Raw genomic sequence first — 16,940 nt, 5'->3', positions numbered from 1 at the left:
ATAGTATACTCTTTTGTTGCATGCTTACACTGTACTGCCAAACCTGGCAGGAATTGCTGCGTGGAAACCTACATATTCCTTCCACTTTAATACAAGGGGTGAGATGCAGCCAGTTCCCTCAGGCCCTCTTTGGAGTGGAATCTCCCAGCATGCTCACCAGATCAACACCCTCAACCACAGTGAACATCAGCAACCCCACAAGACACAGGAAATGAGCAGGAAGGGATGCATCAAGGTCTGGGACTTCAACCCCCTGGCAATAAGAGTCTTGTCTTTCAGCTTGACTGTCTGAATAAAGATAATTATACCCGTTTCTATAATTGGTATCTGCTGGTGGCACTCTGGTGGTGAGACAGGAAGCCAGTACTTTGCCCATTTGAGACTTGGCAGGTCAGACCTCATGCTTCAAGGCAGAACTGACATCCTCAGCTGCTGCCTGCTATGCCCTGGCCATCAGCCTGAGTTCCAAAGTCTGCTCCTCATGCTGTAATGTCACAAACATGAACAAGCAGACACTACTGAGGCCCAGGGTTAGTGCTGGGAGGCAGGGGGGTTTATGGGCCACTGGGTTGGCAGGGATGCCTAGCAACAAGGTTTCTTGAGGCATCCAACAATACTCACCACCAACTACCACCATACCACCCTTGATGTGACCCATCTGATCTGATTTGAAAGCTAAGCAGGGTCAGGACAGATTAGTACTTGGATGGGAGACCGCCTGGGAATACCAGGTGCTGTAGGCTTTTGCCACTTTTCTGTAGCATGCCTTGGAGAGTTGGGTGATGTAGGGGAGGATGGGGCTGATGTAGGGGAGGGTTGGAAGGCCAATCCAGCCTATGAGGTTGCCACAGCTCCCATCCCCATCCACTAACACATATCATAAACACTATCTCTAACCCTAAACCTAAACCCTAATAACACTTATGTAACCCGAACACATAGCCCTAAACTGTAACCCTAAGCCCTAAACCCTAACACTAACCACTAATACCTATGCGAACCCTAAACCTTAACCAGTAACCTTTAACCCTAAACACTACCCCCTACCCTAACCTAAACAATAACCCCTAAACCTAACACTCAACCCTATCCTCTAATCTGAACCTAAACAATAACCCCTAACCCTGACACTCAACCCTAACGCCTACCCTAACTCTAAACCCTACACTAAGCCTAAACCCTAACACAAGATATTTTTACATTTGTGACATCTTCAATTTTTCTCATCAATATCTTTTTCAATGTAAACCTATTTTAACTCCTTTGTTAAATGTATTGCTAAAAAAGTCATTGTTTTGTGCTAATATAAATGAGGTTGTTTTATTCCTTATTCTATTTGATAGTTTGTTCTTAGTGTATTGAAACACTGATATTTTCATGTTCATTTAATACTCTGCAGATTTACTGAGTGTGTGTTTTAATTTAACAGGTTTTTGGCCTACTATTTATGGTTCTCTTTTATATGACATCATGTATTTTACAACTGACTTTTTAAATTTTCTTTTCTTTTTGGATACATTTTAAAAAATTTTCTTGCCTAATAGTTCTGCCTAGGATTTCCAATACTATGTTAAATGGAAGCATTGAATATGGTCATAATATACGTTTTCATTGGTGTTGTGTATTTAAAGGAGCAAACACTTCTTCCAGTTTTAATAAGCTAGTTTAAGTAGGTAAAGATTTTCCCTTCTTGGGTTCCCAGGAAGATGGGAATTTCTCTGGATTTTGAGATAAAAGGGGTTGTCGCTGGGTCACAAGTGTGCTGATGGGTATGTAGTGAGGACTGCCTTTAGTATGGGCCTGTTAGCAGAAGCTTGGGTAGTTGTGAATCCTGTCTTATTCATGGGCAGACTGGATTTCCTTCATGGCTTTGATCTTTAGGGCAGGCACTTACAGTTGGGTCTTCATAGGCTGGGCCTGATGCCAGGTTTATGGGTGAGTGTGGCTCCCACCGAATATCTGGGATACTTTCCTCAGGTCACCGTGTGGGTTCCTAAGTGGGCAGCACTGGCCATGAACTGTGGCTAAGACAGGTGGAACTGAGTGACAGAAGGGCTTCAGAGATCACAGTGAATGCAAAGGGCTCTGGTCCTGTCTCCATGGCTACTCAGGGGGCACTTGAGTTGATCCCCCATCTTTGCCTTTTTGAATTGTGCTGCTATAAACATTCAAGTGAAGGTGTCTTTTTTTATGGAATATTTTTTTTTCCTTTGGGAAGAAGCCCAGTAATGAAATTGCTGGATTCAATTGTAGTACTACTTGTATCTCTTTGAGGTATCTTCATAATGCTTTCCACAGAGGTTGTATTAGTTTACAGTCTCATCGGCAGTGTATGGGTGTTTCTGTCTCTCCCCAACGAAGCCAACATTTATTGTTTGAGGACTTTGGATAAAGGCCATTCTCACTGGAGAGAAGTGATATCTCATTGTGGTTTTTCTTTGCATTTCCCTGATAATTAGAGATGTTAAGCATTTCTTCATATGTTTCCTGGCCATTAGTTTCTCTTCTATTGAAAAGTTTCTGTTCATGTTCTTTGCCCACTTTTTCATAGGGTTGATTTTTTTCTTGCTGATTTTCCTGAGTTATATAGATTATAGTTATCAGCCCTTTATTGGATGTATAGCATGTCAATATCTTTCTCCCATTCTATAGCTTGTCTGTTTTCTCTCGTGGTAGTTTCCATGGCTCTGTAGAAGCTTCTTTAATTTGATCCTGTCCCATTTCTTTATTTTTCTTGTTGCTGTGATTGCTTTGGGGGTCTTCTTCATAAAGTCTTTGCCCAGACCAAGGTCTATAACAGTTTTTCCAACATTTTCTTCTAGAATTCTTATAATTACGCACCTTAGGTTTAAATCTGTTGTGCACCATCAGTTCACTTTTGTGAGAGGTGAAAGGTGCAGATCCTGTTTCAGTCTTCTACATGTTGCCATCTAGTTTTCCCAGCACCATTTATTGCATAAAGATTCTTTTCCCCAGTGTATGTTTTTGTCTGCTTTGTCAAAGTGTAGATGGCTATATGAGGATGGTTTTATACCTGGGTTCTCATTTGCTCCATCAATCTATGTCTCTGTTCCAGTGCCGGCTCCATGTTGTTTTAGCCAGTATAGTCTTGTGATATAGCTTGAAGTCTGGCAAATTGATGCCTCTCAATTTGTTCTTTTTACTTAAGATTGGTTTTGCTATACAGGGTCTTCTCTTTTTCCATATGAAGCATAGAATTATGTTTTCTAGGTTTCTGAAAAATGATGTTGGTATTTTAATAGTGATTTCATTGAATCTGTAGATCACTTTGGGTAGTACAGACATTTTAACAATGTTGATTCTGCCAACCCATATATATATACATATATAATGAGTGAGATGTGCACCATCTGGGGGATGGTCATGATGGAGACTCAGACTTTTGGGGGGAGGGGGAAATGGGCATTAATTGAAACCTTAAAATCTGTACCCCCATAATATGCCAAAATAAAAAAAAAATAGAAAATGTAAAAAAAAAAAAAGAAAAAAAAGATTTGATAGAGGATCAATAAGAAAACAGATAATGAGAAAAACATTATAGACCATTTAGATGTAAAAGACATTTTCAGAGCTCTTCAGTCCACAGAGGCAGAATACACAATAGTTTCAATCATACATGGCAAATGCTATTAGGACACTTAAGTCTTATCAAATTGAAGACGACTAAAAATATACAACATATATTTTGTGACAAAAATAAAGTGGAACTAGAAATCAAAAGCAAAACATAAACTGGCTAATAGAAAAATATGTCAAAATTAAATACACTCTTCAAGGTATACATGCTCAATGGTCAGATAATTTAAAATTGTTAAGATGTCAATACTATCCACAGTAATATACAAATTTAATGCAATGTCTATAATATTCCATTAATACTTGTTTTGGAGGTATATAAAAATAAATTCTAAAGTGTGTTGGAACAATAAATACTGAGACGGTTTTAGAAAATACAAACACAGACATTGCACTTCTTGATTTGAAAACAAATCTATAGGAATAAAAGCAACATGGTCCCGGCACAAAAACAAATAATGAGATGAAAGAACACAGTGGAGAACCCTAAAATAAACCTTTGTGTCCATGATCAAATTACATTCCTCAAGATTACAATATGGAATGTACTAAGTAAAATTAAATTAATACACTGTGAATTTACTCATACCTTCAGGTAATTTTATGAGCACCATTAAGTTTTATAACAATCCTTGTTGTAATTGCAGATCAGGTCATATAAACAATATTAAACGAGCTTTGAAATAATAATATAGTAGGCCTAGCATGGGTAACAAGCATGTAAGAACAGGGGATTGGTATAGGCAGGTTTCGATTCAGAAGCTTTACAATTTTAAACAATTAATTTAATATAAAGGAAACAAAATATTTTCTTTCAGAATCTTTGAAGTTTCTAGTTTGCTAGTAAATTTTCAATGCTTTTGAAATTACTCATTTTGTCTAATATTTCTTCTTTTCTGTTCCAAATAAGTACACATCCACAGTCATACAAACATAATTACTTACTCTGTATATATACTACAACTATAGTTCAACTTAACTGTGATGTATTTGTATATTTGATTCAATGTAAATAAAAATTATGCTTATTTCTGTTTCACTGGACAGGCAGGTTGCATGTTGAAAGAAAAATGTAGGATAAAATGTAACAACTAGTCATTCCATGTTCAGGAATGTATGGCTTTTCATTAAGTGCAAAATCTTTATTATAAGCATTACAGCAACAAGATAATTATAAATATAATAAAAAAAGCTTTGGGAACAATATTCTTCAAAGTAGAGCAACTAATAAAAAGGATCACAAATGATGTCTTTGTACTGTGTAACCCAAAAGTACATTTTTACAATCCATTACCTCCAACTTTGAGTAACACGGGATAGATTAATGTTGGTGCAAAATAACACTTCATTCTATCTACAACATGTTTGACACATTAAAAATATTTTTAATTTAATGAAACAAATTAAGTTCACATGCAATATAAAAACATTCCAAATTTCATTCTATTTTGTTATCGGAATGTGCAATATTAAAACAAGTTATTTTTCATATTGTAATTTTTTCATTCTGATTATAATGAGAATATTAGTCTGTATACCTACATCATACATCACTTAAAATACTGTTTGTTTTAAAAAAAACTCCATAGTACCTCTCAATTTAGTAAATCTTACATTTCAGTGTTTTTAATTTTTCATAGAAAAGTACATGAATAATGCCTACTAATACAGAAAGACCTCTAATAAATGTGATGTAGCTATCATTAACCACACACATTCACATGCACGCTAAGAATGAAAGCATACCATCGATTGTATTTAAAGTTGAATAATATCAGTATTTGCTTGTCACAAATAGCAAAACAAATTATACTTTATTACAATTTCACCCCACACTGACAAGAAATTATATTTTACATGTAATTATAACTCTCAGAAAATCTCTCTCGTTTTAAAGCTAACGTACAAATAAATCAACTAACTATTTTAACTGGGTAGTTCTTTATAATGAACAACCTGGTTTAAATAAATGTGTGAATGTGTTAGTGCATTAGTGTATTGTACTGCAAGTCATCAGATATATGTTTATACTGGATTCTTGATTAATTGCATTCTGAAATTTATTAAAGTAGTTTTAAGTATCAACTGTTTTTGTGTTCTCTAAGGTATATCTTTTGCATAAATATTTTTTCACACTCATTATATTTGTAAGGTTTCTATTCTTTAATATTTTTCTGATGTTGAGCAATATTTGAGAATATATTGGAGCATTTCATTCAGTGTAAGTTCTCCCATATCCGGTAAGATCTGTTATAACTAAAGGTATTGTCAGCAGTCTACATCATTCTATTTAAGTTTCAGTACTGTTGTGCATTTTAAGGCAAATACATAGGTAAAGCACTTACATACTCATTACATTTATCTAACTTTTATCTAGTATGATTTCTTTGATGTTGAATAAGATGTGAACAAATATTAAAGACTTTGCCACAAATCTCACATTCGTAAAATTTTTCAGTGATAGGAATTCTTTTATGTAGATTAAGGTGTGAGCACTGGGAAAATGCTTTGCCACATTCCTCACATTTGTATGGTTTCTCTGCTCTATGGATTCATTTATGTAGAGTGAGGCCTTTTAGCCGGATAAAGGCTTTGCCAGATTCTATACTTTTCTAGGGTTTCTCTCCAGTATGAATTCTTTTATGTTGAATAAGGTGTGTGCACCAAGTAAAGGCTTTGCCACATTCTTCACATTTGTAGGGTTTCTCTCCAGTATGAATCCTTTTATGTCGAGTAAGGTTTGTGCACAGGGTAAAGGCTTTGACACATTCCTCACATTTGTAGGGTTTCTCTCCAGTGTGGATTCTTTTATGTCGAGTAAGGATTGAGGAATGGATAAAGGCTTTGCAACATTCTTCACATTTGTAGGGTTTCTCTCCTGTATGAATTCTTTTATGTTGAGTAAGGTTTGTGGACCAGGTAAAGGCTTTGCCACATTCCTCGCATTTGTATCGTTTCTCATCCATATGAATTCTTTTATGTAGAGTAAGTTTTGTACACTGGGTGAAGGCTTTACCACATTCTTCACATTTGTAGGGTTACTCTCCATTATGCGTTCTTTTATGTTGAGTAAGGTGTGTGCACCGTGTAAAGGTTTTGCCACATTCTTCACATTTGTAGGGTTTCTCTCCAGTATGTATTCTTTTATGTTGAATAAGGATTGAGGACTGGGAAAAGGCTTTGCCACATTCTTCACATTTGTAGGGTTTCTCTCCATTATGGATTCTTTTATGTTGAGTAAGGTGTGGGCACTGTGTAAAGGTTTTGCCACATTCTTCACATTTGTAGGGTTTCTCTCCAGTATGTATTCTTTTATGTTGAATAAGGATTGAAGACTGGGAAAAGGCTTTGCCACATTCTTCACATTTGTAGGGTTTCTCTCCATTATGGATTCTTTTATGTCGAGTAAGTTGTGTGCACCGTGTAAAGGTTTTGCCACATTCTTCACATTTGTAGGGTTTCTCTCCACTATGGATTCTTTTATGTTGCGTAAGGTATGTGCACTGGTTAAAGGCTTTGCCATATTCTTCACATTTGTAGGATTTCTCTCCTGTATGAATTCTTTTATGTTCAGTAAGGTGTGTGCACTGGGTAAAGGCTTTGCCACATTCTTCACATTTGTAGACTTTTAAAATGGCTAATGTCCAAAACAAGAGACATAATAAGTGAGGACAAGGGTTTGCAGGAAATCCATTCCTGTAGACTGTTATTGATTTTAAATGGATAGTGTCATCATACAGATTTGTTAAAAAATGTAAATAATACAACTGCCTCATCATTCACCAATTCTACCTATGAGTATATTCATGTAAAATCAGTATCTGAAGAAGATTCTGCACCCCCATGTATATTGCAGCATTATGCACATTAGCCAAGAAAATGGAAACAAACTAAATGCCTCCTTTGATGAATAGAATAAAAAATGACTGTACAAACACATACCATATACTATTACTAAGCCATGAAAATGATACATATCCTGCCATTTCAACAACATGGATGGACATAGGAGGCATTATGCTAAGTAAAATCAGCCATTCCCAGAAAGATAAATACTGCTATGGATAATTCTTTTAAAGCTGAATTTACAAAAGTAAAGAGTACAACAGTGGTTTCCAGGGTGTAGAGTAAGGAAAAATGAGGAGATTTTAAGGGTAAAATCTTTTAGTTATAAGATGAATAAATCTTGGAGATCTATTGTATGGCAACATGATTAGAGTTATTAATAATTTTTTATATGCTTAAAATTTTTAAGACCATAGAACTCACTATTAATAAATGTTCTCACTATAATTAAATGATAAATATGTGAGATGATGGATATGTTTATTACCTTAATTATATTGTTTTACCATTCATACACACATCAGATCACTACAGTGTGTACAATAAATTTATGCAGTTATACAAATATTATTTGTGGAGACTTCCACCCATTAAGCACCCCACACACAGAAATATATGCACACACACACATATGAGTGACACATTTCTGATGCTACTAAATAGGAGGAAATTATGGAACATAAGTTATCAAAGTATTATATATCAATTGGGAGTATAAATATATTCAGTTATTTGAAGCACTGAATGAGACAGTGTATTTAAGAATTATAATTATATAAGGTGAACAGAGAAAATAAACTATATTATAGTTTGGGTATTTGGGTATAATAAAGTTGAAATTTTACTCTCATTTTATACTAGAAAAAGATTATTTTAAGTCAAATAACATTAGATATTTTTACATTTAGGAAGAGGATATGCATTTGTACAAAATTAGTGAATCTGACTTTCTGTAGGATTGCCTCTGAAAACGTAGAATTGGAAATCATGATGCAGAAAATATAAATATCTTTCCCTAGTGTTTCTTGCATTCCAGAAACAAATCCCAACATCTTCACTATTCCCCTTTACACATTTCAGAAATGAGGCATCAAAAGGTACTTAAAAGATGGACTTGGTCATGGAGGATCACCCTTATAATCCCAGCACTTTGGAAGACCAAGCAAGAAGGAAGCCAGGATCTTGATACCAGCCCTAGCAACATGAGGAGACTCCATTTTTATAAGAAAATAATAATAACAAAATGGTAGCTCATGCCCATAGATCTAGTTACTTGGAAGACAGAGGTTGTAGGATCTCTGGAGCCCATAGGTTTGGGGTTGCGGTTAGCTATGATCAGCCACTGTACTCCAGAAAGGACAGAAAACCGAAATACTGTCAAAGATGGTTTAATGTCATGGTCTTTAAAATATGCAGATAGTCCCATTACTCCTAAGCAATAGAAATGCTGATAGATAATGTATTCCCTTATAAGCCATGACAAGAATTTTGGCTCTCACTGAATTCTGAGGAAGATCACTGCATGGGTAGAGTTCTTAGAGAGTTTAAGAGCGTGGGACAGAAGATGTCCTTCTAAAAATCATTTCCAAAGAGCAGAATATTCAAACCCACTTTTTAATATCTGCCTTCCTCTTTGAGTTTTGGCTCTCTAACACTTGTTAATCTGCTTCACTGAATCTCACCTACCTGGATATTTAGCTGTTGTTTCCTCTTTCTTCATAATCCAGGGTTCTATCCTTCGCTCCAGGCATGTGATCAGCTCAGGCTTTGACTTGGCAAGACCTGTTTCATTAGAGAAATTTCACATGACTCTTGCTGAAGAGTTTCCAATTACTAATGCAGTACTATCCTTAGTAGAGAGAACATTAGTGAAGAATCTAGAAAATTCCTTTGCAACGTATTGCTTTCTCACAGACCCTGTAGAATGATAAAAAACTGATCTAATTTATGACTAGAGCACCAATTCCCACTAGCATCAAATAAATAAGAGGTGGAAATTCTATTCCAAGGTGCAGACAACAATTTTATACCCTGATTTCTAGAGTAGCCACTAATCTAGTGTGAAATCCCAACAAAGGGAAAGGTTCAAGATAACATGAGACATCTAATGATTTTATTTTATGCACCAAAATCTTCAAATTTTCTTTAAAATATGGATATGAAATTCATTCACGTTGCTTTCCACAGAGGTTGAACTAGTTTGCAGTCCCACCAGCAGTGTAGGAGTGTTCTTCTGTCTCTGCATCCATGCCAGCATTTGCTGTTTGGGGACTTTTTGATTACATTGAGAACTTTTAAATAAGTAAATACATATACACATACATACATACATAAATATGTTGAGAATGTAGAGAAATTGAAATGCTGCCATGTTATTCTGAACCTTGGATTCTAATATTATACAAAATAGACATAGAACAGATAAGAAAATAAAAATACAGAAAGAATAAAATGATTTGCATTTCCCTGATGATCAGAGATGTTGAACATACTGCAATGAGATATCACTTATCTCCAGTAAGAATGACCTTCCAGGCCGGGCACGGTGGCTCACGCCTGTAATCCTAGCTCTTGGGAGGCCGAGGCGGGCGGATTGCTCAAGGTCAGGAGTTCAAAACCAGCCTGAGCAAGATCGAGACCCCGTCTCTACTATAAATAGAAAGAAATTAATTGGCCAACTGATATATATATAAAAAATTAGCCGGGCATGGTGGCTCATGCCTGTAGTCCCAGCTACTCGGGAGGCTGAGGCAGAAGGATCGCTCGAGCCCAGGAGTTTGAGGTTGCTGTGAGCTAGGCTGACGCCACGGCACTCACTCTAGCCTGGACAACAAAGTGAGACTCTGTCTCAACAAAAAAAAAAAAAAAAAAAAAAAAGAATGACCTTCCAGTAAAAAGTCCCCTAACAATAAATATTGGCATAGATTTGGAGATAGAAACACTCCTACACTGCTAGTGGGACTGCAAACTGATTTGGCCTCTGTGGAAAGCAATATGGAGAAACCTCAAAGCGATACAAGTAGATCTACCATTTGATCCAGCAATTCAATTACTGAGCATCTACCCAAAAGATCAAAAGTCATTTTATGAAAAGACATCTGCACTCGAATGTTTATAGCAGCACAATTCACAATTGTGAAGCTATGGAAACAACCCAAGTGCTCATCAATTCATGAATGGATTAATAAAATGAGGTATATGTATACCATGGAATACTACTCACTTTTAAGAAACAATGATGATATAGCACCTCTCGTATATTCCTGGATACAGCTGGAACCCATTCTACTAAGTGAAGTATCTCAAGAATGGAAAAACCAGCACCACATGTACTCACCAGCAAATTGGTATTAATGGATCAACACTTAAGTGGACATATAGGAGTAACATTTATCTGGTGTTGGGATGGTGGGAGGGGGGAGGAGGGGATAGGTATATACAACGACAATGTGTAAGATGTGCAACGTTTGGGGATTGGACATGTTTGAACCTCTTATTTGAGGGGGGAGGGGGGCATGGGCAATATAAGTGACCTTAACACTTGTATCCCCATAACATGCTAAAATATAAATAAATAAAATAAAATAAAATTTATTCGTGTAAAGTAGAAACTTTTAAGAAACTATTAATAAAAAAAGAATGGCCTTAATGTGGAATAGAAATTCTGTATATAAGTGATCCTCACCAAGGGAGAACAGGTTTCCATAGTTCTCTAACATCACATCCCTATACAAATTCCGCTGAGCATTGTCAAGGCATGCCCACTCCTCTGGAGAGAATTCTACAGCCACATCCTGAAATGTCACCATCTCCTGTAAAAAGACACATATTTCCCAAGTGGCCATAGAGAGAGTTATTCACTTGACTACAAGGAAAATGAGTTGTGAGAACTGTTTCTGACACATGAAGTACTGGAATTATCCAATAAGATATTCTCTAGCACATTGATATTCTTGAACGTATTTTCTTATTCGCTGGAATGAAGATCAAAAAAGATGTATGAATCTGTGTGCATATGATTCTTCTATGGATGATAAAGTATTTAATACAAAATTAAGGCCCCTACTACAGTAATATAAATTTTGGGGTGTTATATTTATATCACATCAATAAATTGTGCATGTTTGTCACATACAGGATCATAGAGAGTTAGAAGGTATCACATAATTTTTAGAAGTACAGTAAAGAACTGGAGATTTTGTTAAAATACAGCTTCTGATTCAGGCGATCTGGGGTGGGGTCTGAATCTCTGCATTTCACATAATATAACTACTGACAACAATGCTTCTTGCCTAAGGAGAGTATTTTGTCAGTATCCAGTAAGTGGTAGACTTTGAATATATCTCAGTTCATCTGAACAGAATACAGATAATATCCCTCAGTTTTCAAAGCAAGCTATAAGAAGAAATTAGAGCTTCTAGATTAAATGTGATGGCTCATGCACATCAGAAAGTAAATCTCCACAAGACCCTTAATGATAAACAAAAAAACAATTAACTTTATATTGGATGAATCTGTCAGAAAGCATGTTAAGCAAGTGAATGAAATTAGCATAACTTTAGCAGAATGAATTGGTGTTAGGCATTGTTGCAAAGAGGAGGATACAAAATGACTGCTGGGATGGTAGTGGCCAACAATATGTAACCATGAAGAATCATCAGATTTATGCAAATTTTGGATACAGATACTTCCCATGTTTTATCTTTAATAATGTATGTAAATACTTTAGCATCATACGGAACAAGTCTTTTATTTTATAGTTTTTCCATAATTTTCTGGTTATCCTAGGCAATCAATGCTATCTTCTTTCTGAACTTTCCTAATAATATATTATGTAGAGATGGTGAAGTATCTAGATCAAACTTTAGAGTACCTGTTTCCCTTCCTCACTCAAATCCAAAGATTCTATCCTATCCCCAATGGGAATCTCAAACATTCATACTATTCTATCTTGACCTCTCATGATGGGAACATTTTTAATATTATATGCCATATATTTCTTAGAAAACATGGTTATTGTAGTAAGAAGCTTGTGTGAGAGAATGTACAGTAGGCTTTGTTATATAGGAAGGAAGGATTTCCCAGAAAACGTTGACTACCATAAGAAGAAATAAAAATATGTAGTTACAAAACTTATTAGCCATACACATCAGAAGTAAAGAAGTAAAGGTTTACAGGTTCAAAAAATTGACATTCTATATGACTATCTGGAAGAAATAGTGGACACAATGCCAAATCTGGGACACACTTACCTGATAACCAGCCATTTCTTCTTCTTCTTCTCCTACTCTGAAATTTCTTTTCATGTGAGATTGTGTGGAACAATTAGAATTAAATCTTGAGACTTTCCTTAATGGAGTCAGCACAATTTCTTCCCTTGTTTCCATCACACTCACAAGCAGGAGGAACATACAATGCAGAAGGGCTACACTCACTTATTCTTGCTCACAGTAAAAAATCAGCTATGATCAGCTCATTCAGGGAGACCAAAATGTGAATTTCTCCTGTCCTTTCTTCTGGTTACCTTCTCCTGCTACAGGTGCCAGGAGTTTCTGCTACAGGAATGAGTATCTGGACCACACTGATCTGCCTCTACCAAAACCCAGAGAGAAGAACCTGTGACTTCATTGGGGAACAAAGGTTAAACTCAATTCTCATGAATATATGCAGGATTCCTAATGCTTGACCCTGGTATCAAATTAGAATTATTTGGGGCACAATTAAAACCACATGGATGTTTTCACCCAGCCCAAAAGGCAGATGATGGAGTTTCTTCAATCTACCCAGGTATTCCTGATTGAAAGCCTGGGCTGAGAGGTAATTACCTTAAAATTGTCTCTGAAACATCAATGTGAACGTAAATCATGTGGTACTGTGGGCCTCACTCTAAGAAATGTGGTCTGCTGGTGTGGAAGGGGTACATTCATTGGGTTCTTTGTCAGGTCCCCTTTATGCTGATGTTGCTCAACCTAGATCCATTATTAGTAGCACTCAGGTAGAGACAGCAAGCACAGCATACATACTGCCTTTTGCCCAACACTCATCACAACATACACTTAATACCAAAGTGAAGAGCAGCATAATGCAATGTCTACTGAGCATGTGCTATGTCCTCAGATGTATGTTTTGTTGCACTGTGAAGAAACCTTCACATTGTGTGATGTAATCCTTGTTATTCCACAAAAGGTGACTAGTAAACCCCCATTAATTTACAGAAAAATTCAGATGTGGTGCCAGCCTTTCTATTCTTCACACACAACTATAATACAACACTACAGAAGATCTAGAAATTTCTTTACACTCACCCCAAAATTTCCTTTCAAAATCAACCCAAAAGTCCATGTTGATCTCTTACACCACAGCATGTGTCTCCCCTGAGTTTTTGGTACATACTTGGTCCAAAGTATGTCCTCTGTCTTGGGAATTCCAGGTTGATTCCAGGTCTAGTTTGGAACAAACTTGTGTATTCTTTGCTTTTAAAGGCCTTGGATTCAGATTCATCATTTTACAGACCTTAGATTCTTGGATTCAGAATTCAGATCTGCAGATTTCGGTCCCTTGAGAGGCATAGACTCATTAGCATTCACTGTACATTTCCTCACATTTGGGCAAGAAGAGAAGGCAGAAAGGGAGTTTATGTGTTGTACCCAGTGCGCATTATCTTGTTCCCATTTGTGTCTGAGCCCTACAGTCTGTGACTCCATTTCAGTTCTAAAGATGTGAGATTCATTTAGAGAAAGGATAGAACTAGTGATTATTATCCAGTGAGACTGTATTCACAGGAATCTGGTCTAAGTATGTTCTGGGGGTCCGTAGACACCAAAGAGGCCTAGAGAACTTACTGTGTGCAGATGTGGGGACAGTGAAGCTCTGTACTTTGGAGTTGCAGGTTAAGGACTGGAAGCTCAAGATGGAATCTCGTGTTCAAAGCCCTTCTAATTTAGAAGTGGTGGGCACATTTTATGTTTATGTTCCATTTTTAATTCTGGAAAGTATTCAGGAAATATTAAAAATGAAGACTCTCCAACTAAGAAACCTGTCCACAAAGTTACAAGAGAATTAAAAGTAAACACTTTTATTACTCAATTAAAGCAGAATGTGATGTGCACAGTGCCAATCCACTGAGACATTTCAGAGGCACACATAAAGGTGGTACTGTACATAACTAAGCAAATCCTAACTGTTACATACATGTTGTCTAGATAAATAATAATTAGCTTTGAAGAAAGAAGAATGAAGCCTAGATAGCCCTATTTGTCATAAAGAGTGCACCATAAACTTACTTGGTAATTAATGAGACTCTTTTTTTGGTAATTGGTTAAATTCAAATAAAAAACAAGTGTCTCAAGTCAATGCAGGAGGAGATAATTTTGCAACTTAAAGCTAGGTGCTCACTGATGTTAGGATCTCATCTTCCTATGGAAATTGTGGGATAGGGAAATATCTTTGTTGATATTACATTTCAAAGATATGTTTCTCAGTTTCAGAAAAGCATTTCTTAAAACAAAATCTTTTTAAAAATCTTTCAAATGTGTTACAAATCTTAGGCAGATAGTTAGGATCTCTGTCTCTTCTCAGGACAATGGTGCCCTGTTTTGGTGCTGTTTCCAGCAATTGCTGCACCAGGGAGATGGATAAGGCTGCTATTCCATTTTGGTGCTGGTCAACCTTTCATTCTACCCTGAGCCACTTCTACACCTGAAGAAGGAGGGAATGGTTTATCAATCTAGCATTTCCCCTGCCAAGCCATAATAAGACTTACAAAGTGATCTAGGGTATCCTAGGTGTAATTAGTATGTCATTCACTTTAATCTGCATTGCAGTTCACCCTCCTCATGGGCTTTCTTGGAGGGAGCTCCTATAGTTTGATGAAATTTTCAGGACACCTGTTGATTAATTGATAAGAACCTACACCTCTGAAGATACAAATTCTGATGAAATAAAATTAATGAGCATGTAACAATTTTAAAGTACAAAATAAAAACCACTCAAGAGCTCATCAACTTATGAGTGGATTATTAATATTTGGTATGTGTTTACAATGAAATATTACACAATTTTAAGAAATGACAGTGAGCTAGCACTGCTTATATTTTCCTGGATTGAGCAAGCCCATGATCCAAAGTGAAGTGACATAAGATCAGAAAAATGGGCTCCACATCAAATTGGTACTGACTGATTAACACTATGGTACTCAAATGGTGGTGGTATTCACCAGGGATTCAGGGCATTGAGGGAAGACCCACATCTGAGGGATGCCTTGATCATCATTGAGGGTAAGGAAATACCTCTAACACTCACTAGGGAGAGGCAAAGATATAAAATGTCACTGTAATTTTTGTATTCTCATATTTTCTTGAAATAAAAAAAATTATAAAAACCATACATCTTTCCTAAACTTTATAAAAATATCAAATATTGAGTCACAAAGCAAATATAAAGGTCAATCATGTAATGATTGCAAAGTGAATTATGCAAAAATGTCAAGATTATTTAAAAATTATATATATAACAATAAATTTTGATTTAGTTATCTCATGCCAGGAAGTTAGAGTTAGGGTGACTTTAGGGAAAATTTCAAATTTAGGAAAAATTATACATTAAAAATATAAATTATTATATTGTCCATAATGGCAGCATTAGAAGAATACTACAATTTAATAGATATAATTAGGTAAGGATACCAGGGTTCTTCCATTTAGAGGTCTATGAATTGAAAAAAAGGAACAAACTGATACTTCGTACCCTTTGATTTTTCTCTTTCCCCATCCCCCACTCTTTGTGGTGACCACACTTCCCACTATGAAATCAGCTTTCTTTAGATTCCACAGATAAGTGAGATCATACAGTATTTGTCTTTCTGTGCCTGGCTTACTTTACTTAGCATCATGTCCTTCAGTTCAAAACATGTTGTCACAAATGACAGAATTTCATTCTGTTTGACAGCTCATTGTGTAAATACACCTCATTTTCTTTATCCACTCATGTGCTGGTGGACACTTAAGCTGCTTCTATACCTGGACTACAATGAATATTGTTCTAATGAATATGGAAGGACAGATATATCTTCTACATTCTGGTTTTGCTTCAGCTGAATATGCTTCTAGAAATGGTAGTGATGGATCATATGGTAATTCAATTTTCATTTTTGTAGAATCTCTATACTATTTCCTACAATGGCTGTGTTGAGAAAATAGGTTTTTATGACTCAGAAGGGAGGAGGGTGATTGGGGTTGAGGGATAAAATATTATCTACTGTGTGAAACCTATATTCATTGAATGAATGATACAATAAGTGTCCTGAATTTAACACTATATAATTCATACAATCAAAGAACATACAAAGAAAAAACATGCCTAGTACTCCCTAAATTCATTGATATACAAATAAATTTGGCTGTCCTAATTTATATTCACAGCAACAATATGCAAGTGTTTCCTTTTCTCCACACCCTCACCAGCACTTAGCATTCCTCTTATTGAGAATAGACATTCTC

General features: G+C 36.0%; 1 protein-coding gene across 1 annotated transcript in view; it reads right to left on the bottom strand.

The window, feature by feature from the left end:
* The window catches only part of LOC142865712 (uncharacterized), a 58,546-nt gene that overhangs the window by 20,657 nt on the left and 20,949 nt on the right, over window positions 1–16,940 (bottom strand). Inside the window, exon 4 of the mRNA XM_075998905.1 lies at window positions 6,680–7,165. Coding sequence (XP_075855020.1) covers window positions 6,680–7,165 — 486 coding nt within the window. The remainder of the gene's footprint in view (window positions 1–6,679; window positions 7,166–16,940) is intronic.

Source organism: Microcebus murinus, chromosome 31 (genome assembly GCF_040939455.1).
Source record: "Microcebus murinus isolate Inina chromosome 31, M.murinus_Inina_mat1.0, whole genome shotgun sequence".
Lineage (NCBI taxonomy): Eukaryota > Metazoa > Chordata > Mammalia > Primates > Cheirogaleidae > Microcebus > Microcebus murinus.
Note: the sequence above shows the minus strand (reverse complement) of the source record. Positions and strands in the feature narration are given on the sequence as shown.